This window comes from Tursiops truncatus, chromosome 8 (assembly GCF_011762595.2).
Source record: "Tursiops truncatus isolate mTurTru1 chromosome 8, mTurTru1.mat.Y, whole genome shotgun sequence".
Classification (NCBI taxonomy): domain Eukaryota; kingdom Metazoa; phylum Chordata; class Mammalia; order Artiodactyla; family Delphinidae; genus Tursiops; species Tursiops truncatus.
The window spans coordinates 38,771,512-38,793,776 of record NC_047041.1 but is presented as its reverse complement, the minus strand read 5'-3'; the positions used below and the strand labels follow the sequence as shown (position 1 = coordinate 38,793,776).

The window sequence follows — 22,265 nt, the reverse complement described above, 5'->3', positions numbered from 1 at the left end:
AACTGAGGGAATACTACGTAAGGTATACATGATACTTTTTCTTCCTCACCACCTCAGGGCTCATGTTTCCACCTCCTCCACCAGAAAGGCAAATAGTGACTATTTGATAATTCTTTCCTATAAGACGAACACTGGATGATTCCCTCCAAGGAGAGGTGAGAAGTACTTCCTTTATGCCCTCCTAGAGTCTGTCCTGGATGGAGTTTATGCCATCCTGGGCACTGACCAGCGACATCGTGGCCATCTCTGAATTTGTCCTGTAGATTTTGAAGAGGTGAATAAAAATTCTGTAGGGGATGGAATTCCTGGAAGCCCACATGGCCTCCCTGTGCTTGCAAAAAAACAGAAGCCCAGAGCCCTGTCTGTTCTCACACAGGGAAGATGTAAAATTTCTTCTTCCATCCCCAGTCGCCCCCTTATCTCTGGGGGGCCTTCGCTGGGACCTACAGAGCCATCTAATCACTGAATGAAGTGATTTCAGAATTTTCCGAAGTATGGTGAACTTTTGATTATCTGGATTTCCAAGCGGATGGGGGTTGTATTCATGATAAAAACTGGAGAGTTTCTTTATAATCTGAGAGCACCATAATTCCAGAGCAGCATCTGAAACTGTTACTGAACTAAACTTGGGTCCCTTCCCCCATGCTCAGTAAAGCCAATCTACTGACATTGGGCTGTGGTGAAGGGAAGTGCAGCGTTTATTGTGAGGCGCTGTACGAGGAGTCTAGGACGGCTAGTGCTCAAAAAGCCCAAACTTCCCGAAGGGTTTCAGCAAAGCATGTTTAAAGGCAAAGTGAAAGAGGGGCGCCCCAGGGTCTGTGATCAGCTCCTGCACAATTCTCTGGTTGGTTGATGGTGAGGTAACGGGTTAATATTATCAATCCTTTGCTGCCAGTAGGTCTGGAGGGAGCTAATGGTCATCAAGTAGTTAATTTCTTCCATTTGGTAGGGGTTTTAGCATCTGTAAAACAATTCAGGAAATGTACACTAGATACTATTACCTACATACTTCAGCAAGGAGCTAAAGCAGAGGATATGGGGGAGGCCCCATGGGGTCCTGCTTGGTTACAAAATGCTTACTTGATGGATTTGAGAATCAGCTGGAAGGCAAGCTTTGGAAGGAGTCCTAGGGTAGTTGAATTCAGATGTTTCTTTTCTCCCCAAAACAAGAATGTCAGTGTCTGCTCTCAGGTTCTTATGAGGGCTGCCTTACACAGGATCCTTTTGCTTGCAGGGCTCCAAAGGTTATCAGGCAGCTGGTTACTAGAGCTTACCTTGTGTCACTGAACAAGAATCCTTGCTTTCTAGCAACGATTATGCATATGCAAATAAATGTTTTGAATGCTGTGATTAATATGAACACGATGGGTTTTTTTTTGTTTTTTGTTTTTTTGGTTAAAACATGTTTTTTCTTTGTTTTCTTGAGGTTCCAGTGGAATACCTGTGAAACTGGTCACAAATCTTTTTAATTTAGACCTGCCCCAGGACTGGCAGCTCTACCAGTATCATGTGACATACAGTCCAGATATAGAATCTAGAAGGCTGAGAATTGCTCTGCTTTATAGTCACACGGAACTTTCCAACAAAGCAAAAGCATTTGATGGTGTCATCCTTTTTCTCTCCCAAAAGCTAGAGGAAAAGGTATGGTATTTTTAATTTTTCAATACACACATGTGTGCATATATTTATACTCCTTCATGTAGATTTTAGAGGTTAGCTGATTTTCATGACGGTTGGAATGAGTATGTCACTCACTCCTTTTCTCTTTCCTATTCCCATGCCTGAGAGCGAAAGACTTCTTAATTAAGACCTCATCAGGATTGATTTCTTAATTAAGAAGCTGATGGTCTGGCATTTAAAAAAGAAGAGCTGTAATACAAACACTGCTTTTTCAACTACTTTTTTAAAGGCAAAGTGTCCTTGAAATAGGAATCCTTTTCAACTTTTCCCAAATAGGCAAGAGTTTAAGTAAGACTCCGAGCCCCCAACGCAGGGGGCATGGGTTTGATCCCTGGTTGGAGAATCCCACATGCTGCAGGGTGTGGCCAAAAAAAAAAAGTTTAAAAAACACCATTTAGCCTATGGCCTAAGAGCTTTAAATTTACTCTACATTTTTTTGCTCCTGCACATTGTGTCCACGTGTCCAAAGAACTTTACATCAATCCTGATTCTAAAAGTGTCATTTCTTTCATGACTTGTTCCATCATATGAAATAGGAGTTATTTATGTCAATCTTAAGGATATTTTTAATGGTTATGACCATTGGATATGGCAATTGCAAGATTCATAGCCCTTTATTTTATTTTTTTACGCCTTCCACATTTTTAGCCCTAAAATCAAGGTATTGTTATTGAGGTTTTTATCATATGCTTTGTTCTAAAGCAGTATGAAAATTATGAGAAAGAACTGGTTTCTGTATGAAAAATTAAAACAGAGTATTGGATTAAAACTTGACGCTTCTATCCCTTGGAAAGCTTAATTTTTTAAAATTTTTTTTGAGTTCAGCATTTTGAACACCAAGAGCATAAATGTAAATTTCTAGATTCCATGTGTATCTTTGTTAATTTCCTCAAGAAGTATGTTTCTGAGCACTCTTGGAACCTTTTTCCTTTTATGAGACTGTGAGATTTATAGGAGCTGCTTGAGTGTTTATTTCATCTGAATATGGAGTTTAAAAATTCTACCATATGATTAAATTTAAGGACTTGGAAAATCTGGATCTGTAAATTTAGAAACATTTTTATTCATCATGAGTCCTTAGTGATCCCTCAGTATTTTGTCCTATGACTAGATGTTGATAGCATGCTAATATGGCCTCTCATACCTAAATGATATATTTCAAGGGCATTACTATCATTAAAGATCTTGTTCTTCTAAACACATTTGCAGTAACAGTTTGGAAATTTGGATATATTAAAATCACATAGCCCCCTTGAATGGTCCAGCTTTCTTCAATTTTACGTAAGGAAAATGGAGGAATTTTACTCTACAGATGCTAGGAATAAGTTAATATTACTCATTTCTTATTCAAAGTGAGCATGTAGTATACGCCACACATCTTCTTATTGTTGGGCATGGAGTCTAATGAGGATGCAGGGAGTAAATAGATGGTGAAAACGTGGTGTGACAGATCAGACCTGTTGCTTCTGTCTTCCAGACACAGGGGATACTAGATTTAGACAGAAGAGTGTTGTCTTAATTTCTATCAACATATGACCTGCCACCTAATGACAGTAAAAATGAGATAGTAAAAAGAAACTGTCCTAACAAAGGTTGCTAGTCTCATCTTTTTCTTCTGGTCTTAACACTGACTCAGGCTTAATCCTGTGCTCCCATCCATCCCCTACACACTTTATAGGATGCTTATTTTCATGGAAAGAGCCCCTCCACTGATTCACTCATTGCACCCCCAAATGGTGCAGTTCTAGAAGTCCTGTTCTGCTGCCTCCTGGCCTTCCACTGTCTTTCAGACCCCATCTGTGCATCTGTGGCCACGACCCAGGTTGCTGTCTCCTGTCACATCTATTTGCCACTCTCATGCATTCCTTCTGCACTTATAAAGAGCCTACTGTGTAGCAGGCAGGGTGCTGGCACCTTGGAGGAAACCAGGATAAATAGAACAAGGTTCTTGTTGTCAGAAACATTTCAATTTAGTACTGAAGTTATTTACAAATAAATTCAGTGTAAGATAGAATGACATAAGCGGCATAATAATAATTAGTGGTTTTGTTATGCTAGCATTTATCGAGCATTTACAAGGTGTTAGGTGCTCTGCTTGGTTGTTCTCTGGATTAGCCCCAGCACAGCTCTCTTGAGATGAGCAGATCTGTGTTTTATGTCCCACCTACCACTGGATTACATTTGATGAGCACTTACTCTGCCAGGCTGCTGTATGCATGAACTCATTTAATCCTCTCATCACCCCTGGAGCCTTAGAGAGGTTAAGTGTCTTACCCAAGGTCTTCAGAAAGAGGTGATGAAAGGAAAGGTTATTCCCAGCAGGACACTTCAGTGGGAATGGTCATTAATTTATCTCCTGGGCAGGATTTGAATTAATGAAGGGGGAGATGGGGAGGACCGGAGGAGCAGAGGCACAAAGATGGGAAGTGAAGGGCATAGTTTAGAAACTTCTGGTTGTTCAGGCTTAGCTGGGAAGGCTTGCAAGTTGTGGCTCCAAAGGTAGGGAGAACGTTGAATGTCCTGCTGAGGAACAAGAACTGTCCTCCGTGGACCCCTGAAGCCTTTGAGAGAGAGTTTCCATAGAGCTGTGTTACATTTCAGTGACTCTGATCACATCCTATTGAATGGCTGACAGAACAAAGTGGGACGATTAATAAAGTGCAGCTGGAATAATCTGGGCAGGCTGTCGAAAGGACTCGAACAAGGTACAAAGCACTGCTACGGATAGGGATAAGATCCATGAATTATCCCATTTAATCTTCGTTTTTCTGGTCTCACTCCCACGTTAGAGATGGGAAAAGGTCTTAAAGAGTTGCAGTAACTTGCTCTGCATCATACAGGCTGCAAGAGGTAGAGAACCAGGGTCTGTGCAACTCCACGTCACGTGCTCTTGGGCTCGGTGGTAAATATTGGTATTGGAACAGCTGAAATGGAGTAGAGAAACTGGTGTAGAAGGGGGAAGACTTGCCAACCCGTTAGATAAGTGGATGGAGAGGAGGAAGTGAAAGCGCACTCTGGGAGTGAGGGTGTGGGATGCAGAACAGGCGGGAAGCGAGGAGGAGTGGTGTTTGGTGGGGGAAGTGCAGGGGGTGCTGCCGATTTTGCTCTTTGCTGGCTGTTAGGAATGGGGTTCCTGAATAACGCTCTGAGTGGGGACCGTCTGCTGCCAGCCACTCATCCCTGCATACTTTGTTGGCTTACGCCTTTGTTCTGAGATCCTGGCAGCAGTCTGAGGGCCGCTCCCCCATCTCCTGCGCCTTAGACTTCTGGACGTTGATAAGCTCTTCCTGCAACTCGCCACCTCTGACTTCTCTACAGTTTTATCTGAAGCAAGAAACGCCTCAGTGAAATATTTCATCCCCTGTGAAAGGACACATTTCTCTTTGTTTCCCTGAAGTGAACTATCCCTGCCCTACATTCTTGGTTCAACCTAAAAGCCATTAAAACGACACTTTCACCATGGAAAGTAGGGGTAAAATAACATAAATGCCTGCTAATAAACTGACCTCTTGTAATTCCTTACCCTTCTGAAAAACCCTTGATCATAGATTTTTACTGACTGATTTGTCGTTTTTTATTCCAGAAATCTATCCTGAGCCCTCCCTGATCTGAAGAGCTTTAAATTTAGTTAGGCATCTGGTATAAAGACCTATTCATGCGTTCATTCTAATTGTTAGAACGTTGTTCCAGATTATAAGAACCCTAGGGGTTTCTCTAGACCTCACAAAAGTTAATAAAATCAGATTTCATGTCTGTTTAAACTTTCACCATTTTCTCCTCTCTCTTTCCACATTTATGTTTCCCTCTCGTCTGTTCCCTATCCTTTGCTTTCTTCTTCTCTGTTCCTCTGTTTTTTTGAAGGAACTTTTGAGAGGCTTCCCTCTGAAATCCATGAACCCAGGATGGGCAGGAAAGTTCATTAGTAGGCTTCTGGGCATCCGTGAACATCTGAAAATGGGTACATTGTATACATTGCTTCTGTATGTACGTATGTGACATTTTCTTTGGAGAATGTCTGTAACTTTGATCAGACTCTCAAAGTAGGTTGTGACCTGTCTTCCCACCCCCACTTCCCAAAAAGGTCAAGAACCGCTGCTCTGGATTCTCTTTGGATTGAATGTTTGAACCCCGAGGCCGGTTTTGATTCTCTATTAAGAAGTTCGAGAGGAAAGAGATGTGTCGCTTTTCTGGTATTAGCAAAATACAGCGAAAAAAACCTTCCACACGTAACGTAATCATTAGATTATTACATTACTGACACCTGCAGTTTTGTTTTTGTTAATGCCTATTAAGTTGGGACGGCTTTAGCATATCCACATTCTGTGCCCTTGAGGATAATCCGTAGAGTGCATTTTAAGTACTTCTTTTTTCAGGTCACGGAATTGTCAAGTGAAACTCGAAGAGGCGAGACTGTAAAGATGACTATCACTCTGACGAGGGAGCTGCCGGCAAGTTCTCCCGTGTGCATGCAGGTCTTCAGTATCATCTTCAAGAAGTAAAGTGCCTTAAATGTGAATCTAATTTAGGCTCATGATGCCTGTCGTGGTAGAGCCTGGGTATTAAAAGTATTAACCATTTTGTAGGCAGTGTGCCAGCAGCAGTGTCATCTTTAGGGAAATCTTCCATATCCTTTCATGTACTTGTGCAATAATACACACCACAGTCCATCACGGCCTCAGACTGGCACCTCTGTTACTATCCAGTATCATCTGTGTGGAGACAAAGGACTCGAGGGTTGTGATGTCTCAGTGGCTGCAGGGCAGGTGCCTCTTCCCTTTTCTTCTTTTTCTGTGCCCGCTCCCAGCCTCCACCGCCAGACTTAAAAGATGCGTGTGTCTGGGTTAGTAAACGGAAGGATTGGTTTTTCTCCTGGCTGATGGATTTTAGGTGTGAAAGGCCATCAGCATCTGCTTTCTGCTGTCACTTGCCTCTCAGCCCCCTTTCCTTCCCCATGTGTCCCTGGGGGCAGAAGGGAGGTTGTCACCAAGCTTCTCAGTGTTCTTCAAACTGACCTGAGGATCACTTGCTTCCATGTCATCTTGGATGTTGGGTGGGACTCGACAAAATGCAGATTCCCTAGCGCCTCACTGGACCTAGTGAATAGAATTTCATGAGTGGGGCCTGAAAACCCACATTTTTAGCAAGCTTCCCGGATGACACGTGGGAGCACGAAAGCTTGAGAACCACCGTTTTCCCCGCTACGGGTGTGGATCACTAGCAGGATGTGTTAAGAACCTAAGATTTGAGCCCTTCACTCAACAGTGGCCTCTGGACAGGATGAGGACGGGGCGTTTGGGGGTTTGCTGAGTAGGGCACGTAAAGGAACTTTCATCACACAGATAACGTTGCTTTCTAATTCTAGTCAGACATCTTGCTGAGCATCTTTAGATCATATCTGGGCCTCAGCTCAGCACTGTAAAATGCCCTTCAGCAGCCAGTCTTGCATGTGCCCCCCTGAGAGGGGACTATTTTAAGTCAGCTGACGTTTGCAAGGTGCTTTGCAGTGACAAAGCTCTTTGTGTGGTGTTAGAGCTTCCTTGATCCTTACTCGAGAGCCCTGAGGCAGGTGTGATTAAAATCCCCGTTTTAGGACTTCCCTGGTGGCACAGTGGTTGAGAGTCCACCTGCCGATGCAGGGGACGCGGGTTCGTGCCCCGGTCGGGGAAGATCCTACATGCCGCGGAGCGGCTGGGCCGGTGAGCCATGGCCGCTGAGCCTGCGCGTCCGGAGCCTGTGCTCCGCAACGGGAGAGGCCACAACAGTGAGAGGCCCGCGTACCGCCAAAAAAAAAAAAAAAAAAATCCCCGTTTTACAGATGAGGGGACTGAGGCTCAGATGACATTGGACAGCCAAAAATCATGCAGTTGGAACCCCTGTTTTCGGACGTGAAACTCTCCTGTTTCCCCCATGCATGGGGCAGCCTCAGATCAGTGATGTGTCACGTTACAAAGGTGACCAGGATTAGTTGCTGAAGAGGCAACCTTGTCATTTGGTAGCGCTGGGAAGCCTGAGTAGCCTCATTAGCAACAGCCTCCTTGGGAATGTAAATTGGTGCAGCCGCTATGGAGAACAGTATGGAGGTTCCTTAAAACACTAAAAATAGAATTACCATGTGACCCAGCAGTTCTACTCCTGATATGTGGAGAAAACTCTAATTCGAAAAGAGACATGCACCCCAATGTTCATAGAAGCACTATTTATAATAGCCAAGACACGGAAGCAACCTAAATGTCCATCGAGAGATGAATGGATAAAGATGTGGTACATATATAAAATGGAGTACTACTCAGCCATAAAAAAGAATGAAATAATGCCATCTGCAGCAATATGGATGGACCTAGAGACGATCATACTCAGTGAAGTAAGCCAGGCAGAGAGAGACAAATATCATACGATGTTGCTTATATGTGGAATCTAAAAAAATGATACAAGTGAACTTATTTACAAGACAGAAATAGACCCACAGACATAGGAAACAAATTTATGGTTACCAAAGGGGATGCGGGGGGGAGAGATAAATGAGGAGTTTGGGATTAACATATACACACTACGATATGTAAAATAAACAACAAGGACCTACTGTATGGCACAGGGAACTATATTCAATATCTTGTAATAACCTACAATAGAAAAGAATCTGAAAAAGAATATATATAACTGAATCACTTTGTTGTACACCTGAAACTAACGCAACATTGTAAATTAACTATACAAAAAATAAGAAAGAAAAAGAAGGGAAACAGCCTCCTCATCTCAAAATAAGAAAGAGGCCAGAAGAGCCTGTGGACATGGCTTTTCTCACCTCATCCACACCAACCAGAATGTTACAGTCACAGTCATAACTGGAAAGTGACCACCTCCTTATTGCAGTTAAACCCAGAGAGATAGAACTAATTTCAATTGTGTCATTCCCAAACATGAAGTGATAGTTCTTGTATATACACTCATGTGTACATTTAGCAGCTAAACCTTCCAGTGTTATAACAATAAGAGTTCTGGACTTCTCTACTATTTTTCTTTCAGCATGCATACAAACTTGGAAGTATACTGTTATCAACGGTTGTTTAACAGATTTTAAAAATATATACTTGCAGGATCTTAAAAAAGTTGTCCATGTACCAGATTGGACGGAACTTCTATAAGCCTTCGGAGCCAGTGGAAATTCCCCAGCACAAGTAGGTTTATTTATGTGTTCTGTTACTCTGAAATTGTTATAATGTGAACAGCATAATTTATGATGCAATATTATACCATTATGCCTCCTATGAGAGATTCTGTGGTATGAAAAATAATGGATTTTTAAAATTTTCAAGTTCTTTATAGAATGGTGAATGTCAAAAGCTAGCAGCCTGTTTTCTTATATTAGTGTGCTAGGTCGTTATCATAAATCCTAGAAGGAATTCAGAAACTGAGTTTTCTGTGTATGACAAGTCGTAATGAGAGCAGAATAAGCTCTATTATGTTATACCACATAGCTGGGGCTCTGTTTTCTTGCTGATAGAAGGTTAACACAGCCAGGGTGGTTGATTGGAAATTATTGGGTAAGCAGATGTCAGACACACAAGCCGGCTAAGCTGCCCTAGTGAACTGTTAGGAACACTCGCAGAGTTTTTACCCTAAACTGGGAGGTAGATGCTGCAGGGAATGTGATCGGCTGTGTCTTGAACTGGTTGTTACTCAGCTCTCCAAAATAAGTAGCTGTGCCAAAGACAGAGGCAGCCAGTAACCCAAAGACAGACACGAAACAAATGGAGAAGTTCGGACGGTCCCTGCCTTACAATATTTCGATTTACGATATTTCGACTTTATGATGATGTGCGAGCCATGCACATTCAGTAGAAACCATACCTCAAATTGTGAACTTTGACCTTTCCCCGGGCTAGTGGATGTGGAGATGATACTCGCTGATGAGGTTGGGCGGCGGCAGCCACGGCTCCCAGGCAGCCACCCGATCACGAGGGTAAACGACCGACACACTTACAACCATGATGGACCCGCACAGTCATTCTCTTTTTCACGTTCAGTACAGTACCCAATAAATGACATGAGATATTCAACACTTTCTTATAAAATAGGCTTTGTGTTTGATAATTTTGCCCAACTGTCAGCTAATGTAAGTGTTCTGAGCACGTTTAAGTTGGCTAGGCTATGATGTTTGGTAGGTTAGGTGTATTAAATGCATTTTCTACTGAGGATATTTTCAGCTTATGGTGGGTTTATCAAGATGAAAACCCATCATAAGTTGAGGGAGATCTGTACAGAAAAGATAGAAAGTGGAGGCAGGGAGTTTGGCTTCTGCCAGGTAGAGGAAAAGGGCGGGGTTTCTGTATGTTAATTCAGTGTGTCAGAGTGGTCTGTCTAAAGCATCCTATTCATTCACCCCCGTCACTTATCTCTCCACCTGGATTAGAAATCCTCGTGGGCCCAGTGTTGTGCTGAGCTAGAGCTGGTCCTAGTGCATATGCTTGTCCTGAAAACTGGCATGAGTATCACAGCAAATGAAGTCCACAAAACATAAACTGACATGATTTTTTAAAAATATTTGTCTATTCTTTCATGCCATTTCCATAACATTTTCTTACTTAAGACTTCAGACTATGATATTCATAAATGTGGAAAGGGGATGTAGCCACTGCTCCAGTTTTCCTTGTATGTCTGTACGTGATATCACTTAGATTATTTCTTAATCTCATTATTAAGTGTAGTCATTGTCTTCACCATTGAGCCAGTGTGCTTTTCTGAACCTAGATGTTTTCATACTGGGATGGATCCCCCCATAAACATTTTAATCCTACAGGTGTACTCTCAACCAGAGGCGATTTTGCTCCCCAGGGGGACATTTGGCAATGTCTGGAGATATTTTTGGTGGTCACAGTTTGGGGGCTGATACTGGCATCTAGTGGGTGGAGGCCAGGGGTATTGCTAAACATCCTGCAATACACACGAGAGCCCCTGACAAAGAATTTTCCAGTCCAAATGTCAGTAGTATCAAGGTCAAAACAATGCAGCTCTACAGGAATGTATTTTATCCTAAATATATGTTTAAAGACACTCCAGCTGGAAATAACTGAAGTGTTAAGTCAGCCACTGAAAGAAATCAGATTAAAGAAAAATTGTTTCATGAAATCTAGAGAATTGGAATGTAAAGTCGCCATTTTAAAATGTTTATTGTTTTCCTGATATAACATTTAAAACATTTAAAAAAATTTTATTAATTACAATTTATTTATTTATTTTGAAGATTGTCCCTTTGGCCTGGGTTTGCCGTTTCTGTGTCACATTTCGAAAGCAGGCTCCTGTTTTGTGCTGACGTGAGTTATAAGATACTCAGGAATGAGACTGTTCTAGAATTCATGACGGATCTCTGCCACAAAACTGGCATGTCCTGCTTTACCCAGACGTGTGAGAAACAGCTGATTGGGCTCATTGTCATTACAAGGTAAAAGCCTGCGTTTAAATAGACTCTTCTCTAGAGAATGCATTATGTATCCCGTGTGGGAACAGGGCACTGGCCTGAGCCCAGACCTGATCAGTCTACTCACCTGTTACAGACCTGACCGTTCTCAGTTGTCTAGAGTGCAGGCTTCCTCGAGGGGCATGCTTGGTGGTCCACAGTCTGACCTGGTCCTTCCTTACCTCCTGCTGTAGCCTCTCCCTTAATCGCCAGTGGTCTGCATTTTGCTGCTCCAGCCCCTCTGCCTGGTTCCCCCACCCCCATTTCTGCCTTTTAGATTTCTGCTCCCACAAAGTCCAGCTCAAACGTTACTGCTTTTCTGAAGCTTCCACCTGTCCATTCAGTTGGAATTATTCAGTTCCTGCCCCTGTGCTGCTCCCCAAACCCAGTGCTCTTTTTTCTTTCTTTCTTTCTTTTTTTTTTTGGCCACACCATGCGACTTGTAGGATCTTGGTTCCCTGACAGGGGATTTGAACCCGCGCCCTCGGCAGTGGAGGCTCGGAGTCCTAACCACTGGACCGCCAGGCAATTCCCAAAGTCCAGTGTTTGTAAGCCACCTCTTTAGAGCCATTTTATTTCATTTTATTACATCACAGTGTAAACAAGCAGGACCCTATGGGGCCTTCCCAGGCAGACTTCTGCCCCATATCCTCTTTCTTAGCTCCTCTCTGAAGTACCCAAAGAACAGTATCTGATGCACATTTCCTTCACCACAACCCAGTGTGTCAGCAGACTGGCTTTACTGTGCGTGGGTGAGCAGACCCAAGTCTGATTCAGTAACAACAGGACAGAACATCAGGTCCGTGTCTCATCTCTGCTGTAAGATTATGAGGCCGTCAAGGCTGAGACCTTTCAAGTCTCTAGGTTTGTCTGTGTATACATCTGTCATCAATGCACATTTCAACTGAATGGGACACGGGCAGTTAGGTGACTTCGTGAGGACCAAAAAGCCCCGCCTATGCAGCTGCTGGTCCAGGGACGCACTAGTCTTCTCCTAGTCTGGCTTGGAATTTCCACTTGAAGTTGTCTTTCTGGGTTACAGAGTAGAGAGGTGGTGCGGATTGAATTCCACGCTGCCCCCTTATTCTCCTGTCATGATCTTCATGGATTAAGTTATCACACTATTTCAGAGTCACCCTGCAAGGTACCCAGAGCCCAGAAGAAACCTGACAAGGAGGTTTCTGTCCCAAGGCTGTGGTGGCATGAGAGAATGTTCCAGGCCACACGGTACCTGATGAAGGGGAGAAAGAGCTTAGAAAGATCTCAGCCGACCTGCTTTGCAGTTTTGCCCAGGCCAGCCCTAGATGGGAGAGGAAGCAGGCTTCCAGAATTGGGTGGTCCATCAGCCTGCTTGGGGTGCTTTTTATCAGAAGCGCTAGTTGGGAGTTCAGAAAATCTTAGTGGCACCAGAAGCTGATGGGAAAGTTTTGAGCCATGCTTCAGCCTTTGAACATTTAAGAATGATTTACCTAAAGTGGCAGTGTATCTCAGTGAGAAAAGCACCTGGTGGTCTAATGACTCTCCCACTGGTAGAGGTCCTCCTGTGAACGAAGAGTTAATTAATGCTCTTCTCAGATAAGAGCTGATCCTTTTTTTTTTTTTAAAGTGGCTATTCTTGAGTTATTATCTTTCATAATTTCTGAAATTCTGGAGAATAATACTTTGAATTAAAAGTATAGTGAAGGGCTTCCCTGGTGGCGCAGTGGTTGAGAGTCCGCCAGCCGATGCAGGGGACATGGGTTTGTGTCCCGGTCCAGGAAGATCCCACATGCCGCGGAGTGGCTGGGCCCGTGAGCCATGGCCGCTGGGCCTGCGTGTCCGGAGCCTGTGCTCCACAACGGGAGAGGCCCGCGTACCGCAAAAAAAAAAAAAAAAAAAAAAAAGTATAGTGAAAGAGCCACTTACCTTGTAGGATTTGGGAAAAGAACTTAAAGATTTCTTGCCTTTACCAGATACAATAACAAAACCTATCGCATCGATGACATTGACTGGTCAGTGAAGCCCACACACACCTTCCAGAAGCGGGATGGCACCGAGATCACCTATGTGGATTACTACAAGCAGGTGGGACTTGTCTTCCTTCATCCTCATCTCCCTTCTGCTTAGCTCAGAAGAGGGTCCCTGTTCCTTTCCAATCCAACAAGTCCCCCAGTCTGTCGGGCTGAGTCTGCCTCTGACATAATTTTCTGACCTGTCCCTTCCCCTCCATCTCCACCGTTCCTGTATTGGCTCAGACCCTCATCCTGTCTCCTGTGGTCCTTCCTGTAGTCTGAGTTACCTCCTTTAAAACATATCTGATAACGTCACTTCCCCGCTTAAAATATTCCCATGGCTCTCTGTTGCTTTAGAAGTCAGATCTAAGCTCCTGGGCAGAATTCCCCAGGTCCTTTATGATCTGGCCCCTCCCTGTCTCTTGAGTCTCATCACTTACCATCCCCTGTTTCCTCTTGGGTTCTGCTGTGCCCACCATTCGTGGTTCCTCGAGTCAGTTACCCCCCTATGCATTTTCACACATGTTGCTTCCTCTTCCTTGATGCCCCCTCATAGCCAGCCGGTCACTGAACACCCTTCAGTACTCAGCTCAGCAGTCAGCTCTTAAGGGAGCCCTAGGATGCTCTCCCCCGGGTCCCCTCCCTGCACTTAGCTGCAGACGACTATCACAGAAAGGACACGAGTGGTCTGACTCCCCTCCTCAGCGCTGAGCTCTTGATTTCTGGATGCCCAGGGTGGCATGTAGTAGGTACTCAAACATTTACTGATGGAATCTCCTGCTGACTCTGGGAGCTTGATTCACAGTGATGACAATTTCCTCATCCCCACCATCCAACTTCAGTTCCTTTCAGAGGTGCCTTCTCTTTAATGTGCAGTCGTATTTCAGTCTCCAAAATCTCACTGTTTTAAAAACAAAACCAGAAAGCAAAAACCCTGCCTTGACCTTTCTATACCTTCAGGAAAAACGATCTCTTTTTCCTCCTTAGCTCATTTCTTTAGAAGGTTGTCTAAACTAGCTCCAAACACCTCTTCAGTTCTTCCTTCCTGAAGCCTCAGTAGTCTGGTACCCGGTTCTGCTGCTATGGAAATAGCCCTCCAAGGTCAAATTCAGCTACTGTTCTTCTTCGGAGGGGCTTTCGGTGGCTTTGGACACTAGTAACCACTCCCACTGAGCTGAACTCTTCTTCCGTGGCCCCTCCGCACATCCCTGGTGGTTCTCTGCTAGGTTTCAGGTGGTTCTTTCTCAGCCTCTTTTGACATCTTCCTTCTTCATTTCCTCCAGACATTAAATGCTATTATTCACTGTGGTCCCCTTGCAGAGGATCTTTGCTTCATATTTTGAGATTGTTCAAATATGGTATTTTTGCCTTGCCCTTATTCCTAAATTATATCCTCATCTCCGTTTCAGACTGTATTTGCATGAATATCCTGCAGGCATCTCACACTAACATAATTCAAACTGAATTCATTGTCTTTCCCACTTCCCTCTCTCCTTGGGAATTCTGCCTCTCAGGAAGACATTTTGGTACTTCCTCATCTTTACCGTCACCTCCTCGTTCAGTTGTGTAAGCGCTGAATCGTCCACGCAGAGCTTTTAGTCCAGTTCCTGCAGGTGATGAGCACTTCCTTTCTTCAACTGTAGCATCACACAGTTTGACCTCATCTCTCACGGCACTCCCACCACGCACCCCATGCTGCCATCACCCCAGTCTACTTGCTGTCACTCAGCCTTCGCTCATGTTCAAGAGACATTGGCATAAAGCCTCACTGTACCTTTCCTCTTCAAGGTCAAATGTCATCTCGTTAGTGAAGTCCTCTCTGACTTTGCTCCCTCTCACACTCACAGAAGAGCTAGCTGTTCTCTTCCCTGAGCACTTGTAGAACATTCCACACTGCTTCCAGAACACGTCTTCCTTACAGAACACAGATGGCATTTGACATTTGGCAAAGCGTCTTGTGCAGAAAATGTGCTCCATAAGTGTTCGTTTATCAGACACAAAGTTTGTTAAACATTTTTTTTTCTGCACAGTTAAATTCATTTTTCTTTGATGTATTTTAGGACCCGTGACATTTTGAAAAGGGAATCATGATAAAATCCCACTCACTTTCCTGTGTAATGAGTTGTGGTTCACTGCATATATATTAGGGAGAAAAAGAAAATGGTGCCAATTTCTAGAATGTCGTCCTCTCTGTCCTAGGAAAGGAATGCTAATTATTATGCAGTCAACTTTCAAAGTGGAAGACATCTTGATATTGACCTTTATATTTCTCTATTTTATCTTATCATGAAAAATATTTTCAAACGCTAAGAAAATTGGGGCACGGGAGAGAGTAAAGTTCAGCTGATGACACAGCTTAGTGGGTAGAATTCCTGGCCATGTTCCAGGTAAATGGAATATCCTCTTCCTGGAACATGTCCCACTTTTGCTTGAGCTGTTCCTGGAACTTGTAATACTCCCACGTTTTCTTCAAGGCTCTCTCTTGGATTCTACTTCCTTCACGAAGCCTTCCCTGATTTACCAGCCAGAAATTGTTTTCACTACCACCCTGTTCCCTACTCCTTGCGAGGGACCCAGTCCTGAGTGGTGTAATAAGCAGAGGTTCCCAGGTCTTAAGGGATGAATCCTGGCTGTGCTAATTTACAGTTATGGGACCTTGGGAAAGTTACTTAATTTCTGATGCTGTTTCCTCATCAGTGAAGGGGATGATGATAGTATTTGACTCATCGTGGTTAAGATTAAAGGAGGAAATGAATTAATTTACCAAACAGAAATAGACTCACAAACATAGAAAACAAACTTACAGTCACCAAAGGGGAAAGGGTGGGGGATAAATGAGGAGTTTGGGATTAACAGATACACACTACTATATATAAAATAGATAAACAACAAGGACCTATTGTATAGCACAGGGAACTATACTCAATATCTTGTAGCAACCTATAATGGAAAAGAATCTGAAAGAGAATACGTACGTGTGTGTGTGTGTGTGTTTGTATAACTATCACTTTGCTGTACACCAGAAACTAACACAACGTTGTAAATCAACTACACTTCAGTTAAAAAAAAAACATAGTACACATCCATTAAAAAAAGACTAAATGAGGGAAAATATAAGTGCTTAGCATATATTATTTGTGCTACTGGTCTACTTTGCTTTGTAGATAATGTAGTTATGTGTAAACGTAGGAACTGTGCCTCTTTTATCTTTGTATCCCCCGCTGTTCCTGGAATATAGCAAGCACGAGATGTGAATTAATGAAGTCACATATAAAAACTCTCTGTGAAACCTTCTCCAGGCTTTTCAGCCATAGCATTGTTGCAGTGATCACATTTCCTGAATTGTTTTTAATGACTTAAAGTCCTAATTGAATAGAGAAGCACTCACTGCTAGCTTCCTTAATTATAATTATTGATGTCAGTGTCATATAGTCGCCAGGCAGTTGGTAAATTATAATTCCAGTTGTTCTGTCATCAGTATTGAGTAAATTATACTGGGAATGAGTGTTCATTGGAAACTTTGCCGTTGGAAGGTAAATGAACTCGTGGCAAGGTGAGAATGTTGAAATTCAAGTTTACAAAGGGAAAGGGGGTGGGGTAGGAACTAATGATTGCTGAGGACTCATTATAAACCAGACACCACGCTAGTGGTTTACATGGGACACCTCTGAGCTACCGTTCTCCTCATGTCATAGATGAGGAAAGGTAAGTAACTTCCCCAGTGTCACAGTCCACGTACGTACTGACAGAAGAGCTGGGGATCAGATTTACATTTGTTGGAGTTCAAAGCTGTTTCCCTATAACGTCATACTATCCTAGGAATGAAGGACAGTCGTGCCCTTTTGGGAAATCTGAGATTGACTCAATATAACCCTTGCCTCCAACTTGTGTATAGGTATTTTCAAAATGAGCACAGGCGCTTAGAACCAGTTAGTTATACATGGGGCAGTCTGCCTCAGTCTCCAACGGTGGAAATGCTGCAGTGGGGTCATGGCATTATGGATGGAGCTAGCTGAAGGCTATTCTGTCTCTGGATGAAACTCAGAAGAGAGCAAGGAAATGAATGAAAAAAAACCCAACAGTATTGCATTATAAAAGATAATAAAATCATGAAACTGACCCTGAGATATAAGAGATAGGTCCTAGGAAGGAAGTAGAAATGAGTACGTAACCATACGGATTAGTAGGAACTTTTTTTCCTCTATTGAATGGATTTGCTTATCTATTCATTTGGGGATTACCTTGCTGCTCATAAGCAAGGATGCTCGTTTTACAGTGTTTCCATATTAACTTTTCCCTCATTAATCTTGCATCCTACAGCAATATGATATTACCTTATCTGACCTAAACCAGCCAGTGCTCGTTAGTCTGTTGAAAAGCAAGAGAAATGATGACGCTGAGGTTCGGATGGCCCACCTGATCCCCGAGCTCTGCTTTCTAACAGGTGATGTTTACGTTTTATATGCTGTCAGGCTCTCAGTCACAGATTCCTGATACTTTGCGGTGGGTAGAGCCTCCTTAAGTTAGCTGAGTGCTGGAGCACTAATTTAACCCATGGAGGATGAACCTTAAGTTATTTGTTTCATCACAGAGGAAGTGGAAGGGTAGAGTGCTCTTTGGAAATTGCTCAGCACGGTGAAAGCTATCTATTTCCTTTATCTCGTGTATTCTGTTTGTTAATTTGATGTTAAAATGGTCCCCAGATGTTTTCCTAAAACCAAGCTGTTCTTCCGCATTTTTTGAACTTCACTAGGCTAAGAAGCCACGTGATTTAATTTTCTTCAGGTATATTCTTTGAGTGGTGCCAAAATGCTCCTTATTTTCTTTTTGCATAAGCTTCAAGGTAATCTTCGCTCCCTAGTAGAAGCTGAGTAACTGTCTCAGGTGCTTTTAATCATGCTCGTCTGATTACCAGGGTGAGACTAAGGGTGGACTTTCTACTTTTTACGCTTTGTATTGCTCGGATCAGTTATCATGTGTATGTATTTCTTTCGTGATTAGAAAAGTTAACAAGGACATCATCCCTGCAGGGAGGGATGCCCATTCTTAGTGGTACTAGGACATCCCAGGTCTGCACAGTCCCCACGGTGGCCTCTAGCCACACGTGGTCACTGAGCACTTGACACATGACTAGTGCGACTGAGGGACTGGCTGGGGAAGTGCTGTAAGTGTCAAATACAGACTGGATGCCTAAGACGTAGTATGAAAAGAAAAGGGAAACTACCTCATTGACAAATTTTTCATATTGGCTGCATGTTGAAATGATAATATTTTGGATATATTGAGTTAAGTAATATATACTATTTGAATAATTGCATCTGTTTCTTTTTGGCTTTTTTTTAATGTGGCTACTACAGAAAATTTTAAATGACACGTGGCTTGCACTGCTGTCAGATGGTGCTATCCAGACGGTGAATCTGATTCAGTTTAAGTGAAAACTTTTATTACCCTGTGCCTGAGACGGGCTGGGGTTACATCAAGGACTGTCCATTTTTCACTTTGTTTTCATTCACGTTGAATAGGGCTGCCGGGCGAGGCAACGTCTGATTTCCGGCTGATGAAGGCTGTGGCTGAAGAAACGCGCCTCAGTCCTTTGGGAAGGCAGCAGCGCCTGGCCAGGCTCGCAGATGATATCCAGAGGTACAGGGACATCTCCACATCCAGACGCTTCACAGTATCTCTTTAGTGATAAGTTTGTCATCAGCAATGATATCTCACCTTTATTGAGCACTTAACATGTACCAGGCAGTGTGGTAGCACTGTCCATGTATTGTCATGTTTAATTTTTACATCAGCCCTGTGAAGTAGTCAGTTAGTCCTACCTTTTGCCAATAAGGAAACCACAGCTTTAAAAGATTTCAGAGTTTGCTCAAGGTCACACGTTATTAAATGTCAGCACTCGGAGTTGAAGTCTGGTCTGTCTGGCTCAAAGTCCCATTTTGCTAACCAGTGAGCCACACTGGGAGCCTTTCCATCCCTGCGTGTCCCCCATGGGTGCAGTCTTCCTATAATTCTCTTGAGCAGCGAAAACAATGGTGAGTAGAAATAGAAGTCAGGAGCCCTAAAAAAATCAGTCCGAATAATTAAGTTGTAATTTTATCTCTAATGATTAAAATTCTTTAGAAAGTAAGCCCTTTAATGATTTAAAACTCAACTCTATCAACAGAAACAAGGATGCTCGTTTTGAGCTGGAGACCTGGGGTCTGCATTTTGGATGCCAGATGTCTCTGACTGGCCGGGTTGTGCCTTCAGAAAATATAATAATACAAGACCACACAGTAAGTGCAGTGATTTTATTTTCATTTAAAAGTATTTTCTTGAATGTGTGTCAGTTTGATCATATGCCAGAATGACTAGTGGGCTTAGAATATTCATTTGGTTTTTCCATGGCCATGTCCCTGTCTTTCCTTTGTTCTAAACCTCCAGGTCCCTCTGTTTTGCTTTTTAATCCGAGTGTACTTTTGAAAGGCTTCGCGGCACCCAGCGGACATAATTTAGGTCAGTCACTGTGATGTGGTGTCACATTTAAAGATGAGTTAGAAAATGGTATTTCAAGCCATTGCAATCAAAACATTCCAACCTATTATTGCGTGTTGTAGTACTCTTACATCACTTAAAAAAAAATCTATGGTACCTGAGAAAATTCTTTTAACTGCTGAAGATTAATTCCAATAGACCATATTTCCTGATACCTCAGGGTTTTTTTTCCCCCAGAGTAAAATGCTGCTCAGTTGGCATAAACGTGAAGAAGTTTGCACAGAGCCCATCCCAGCCACGGCATTTGGGCGGAGAGGCACTCTGAAACCTGGAGAGACAAATCATTGCTTCTTTGGGGCTTCCATTTAAAGATGAACCTATTTTATGCAAAAATTGCACATTCTCTTTCTACTTTTCCCCTCTGTTTTGCCCATTTTTAAAGCCAATTACATTTCATTTTTAAAGGCACTCTTCTTGCCTTTATTTGATACAATAAGTAAGCCAACATATCAAGACTAACGACTGAGCAAGCGAATGGTTTTTTGTTGGCAGAATGGAGATTTTTCTCATCATTTCTTTTTGATAATCTATCCAAGCAACCGAAACCCTTATTGGAGAAGCTGAAGAAAAACTACTTTAAAAGCAGAACAAAACAAAACTTTGTCAAGTCCTAAAATGTAGACCCCCATTAAGATCTTGTTCAGGAGTCAGTAAAGAGAAGCTCAGTTTCGGTTCCACACGTGAAGTGAGATGGGAAATATTTAAAATGGTCTGTCTCATCATCTCTAGGTCGAGTCATACTTGTCAGAGATTTGTTTGCATTTTTCGGCCTGGAAACAGGTCTCCATAGGAGAAGGGGCACTAAGGTGGAGAACCCGCCCCCTAGAGGCGATGGTGGGTGGGCTAGAGGTGGCTGTGTCCTCGACTTCTCAGCTGATCCTGCTTTCTGGAAATTGGGTTTGAGGAACTGAGTACACTAAAGGTTCACAGGCTTCAGAGTGGCCCGTGGCCATTTGTCCTGGGCCCCCTGCCGGCCCATAACGGGTAGGAGTGTAGGTGAGAGAGCTGTGGCTCTCTTCACACTGGTTGTAAAGGGAAGGAACGAATCCTAGCTCCAGACAGAAGCCTTTATGGAGGCCTAGCCCTTCCCCTTCATTCTCAGGCTAAGGTTGCTTCCTGAAGTTGAGTCCCTGCCTGGCCACCGTGAGATTGGCTGGGGCCTGGAAGTCAGAGTGCTTGCTGGAAAGGGCCCTGGTTGCAAAGACAAAAGCAGTATTCTAAACCTTCAGTGCCACCAACTGGCTCCATCACCCTTTTCAGCCATGTCTTTGGAACCTGTAAAACAAGGGAATTGGAATGCTTCTTAAACGGTAATGTGCAGATGAATCACTGGGGAACTTGTTAACATGCAGATTCTGATTCAGTGGGTCTGGGATTGGGCCCAGGACTCTGCATTTCTAACGAGCTCTCGGGAGATAACCATGCTGCTACAAGGCAACACTTTCAGTAGCAAGAGATTAGATTGCAGTGTTTTTTTAAATTCTAACAGTGACTCTTCCTGGTTTACCACACCAAGAACATTTCCATTTGATTCCAGTCCATGGATATAAACAGAAGGCTAGGGACCAGTCTGAAGTCTCCCCTCTTCAAGGCAGGGAGCTTGTTTTTCCTGGTCATCTGGGGAACCTTCCAAAGAATGAGAAAGGAGCTTGTGTCCTGGCCTCAACTTTGCTCCTAGACGTATCTACTCTTGGCATAATGTATAGTCTTTAATTGTAGGGTTTGTTAGTTTCAGTATGATGACCTGCATTGTGTCAGTCATCAGCATTTTCTATTTGAGATATCTAGGTACCTAAAGCAAAGAGACCAAACTGGACAGCCAGTAGCCTGGCTTTTACATTCATAGTAAAGGTCGTAGACTTTTAGAGCTGGAAGGGAACCTAGAGATTTGAACCAGGCGCCTTTCCTTGCCCACAGCAGAGCCCCGTGAAGTAAAGGGACTTGCCAAGGATCTGCAGGCAAGGAACGGCTAACCTGGGATGATGCCGAGCTACGTCCACTCCCAGGAAGCACATGTGTTGTGTTCAGATGTGCAGTGCTTGTATCTGTGTTTTAAGTCTGAGAATAGCAGACTGTACTAAATAGTTCTGTTATGACAAATATGAACTATTTCCACACTGTCTTTTTTATTTAATTGTTCTCTGAGTAAATTTGTTCAACCCTTTCACAATCATTATTTTTCTCAGTGTCAACCTGTGTCTGCGGCTGACTGGTCCAAGGATATGCGAACTTGCAAGATTTTAAGTGCGCAGTCTTTGAATAAATGGTTGGTTATGTGTAGCAACAGAGCTGAACGTGTGACGGAGAGCTTTTTGAACTGCTTGAGAAGAGTTGGAAGGCCCATAGGATTTAATGTGAACCACCCCAAAATGTGAGAAGATGCAGAAAATCATCCCAACTTTTTTCACATATTAATTTGGTTTGGTTAAAAGATCGGAGATGACGGCTGATATATTTACAAAAGTGTTTTTTTTTTTTTAATGTCAGTAAAGTTTCCTAACGTAGAATGCCAAGCAGTTATAAGTAGATAGATTTGGCAATGATTAAATTTTTATCCAGTTGAAATGTATTTTATGTTGGTCTTTATAAAACTTTATTTTCAT

At 43.0% G+C, this 22,265-nt stretch overlaps 1 protein-coding gene across 1 annotated transcript in view; it reads left to right on the top strand.

The window, feature by feature from the left end:
* Positions 1–22,265, top strand: part of PIWIL4 (piwi like RNA-mediated gene silencing 4) — a 41,185-nt gene that overhangs the window by 5,333 nt on the left and 13,587 nt on the right. Inside the window, exons 4-12 of the mRNA XM_019923819.3 lie at positions 1,427–1,641; positions 6,054–6,175; positions 8,775–8,855; positions 10,922–11,119; positions 13,087–13,198; positions 17,446–17,569; positions 18,648–18,765; positions 19,292–19,403; positions 21,849–22,033. Of these exons, the coding sequence (XP_019779378.3) occupies positions 1,427–1,641; positions 6,054–6,175; positions 8,775–8,855; positions 10,922–11,119; positions 13,087–13,198; positions 17,446–17,569; positions 18,648–18,765; positions 19,292–19,403; positions 21,849–22,033 (1,267 nt within the window). The remainder of the gene's footprint in view (positions 1–1,426; positions 1,642–6,053; positions 6,176–8,774; positions 8,856–10,921; positions 11,120–13,086; positions 13,199–17,445; positions 17,570–18,647; positions 18,766–19,291; positions 19,404–21,848; positions 22,034–22,265) is intronic.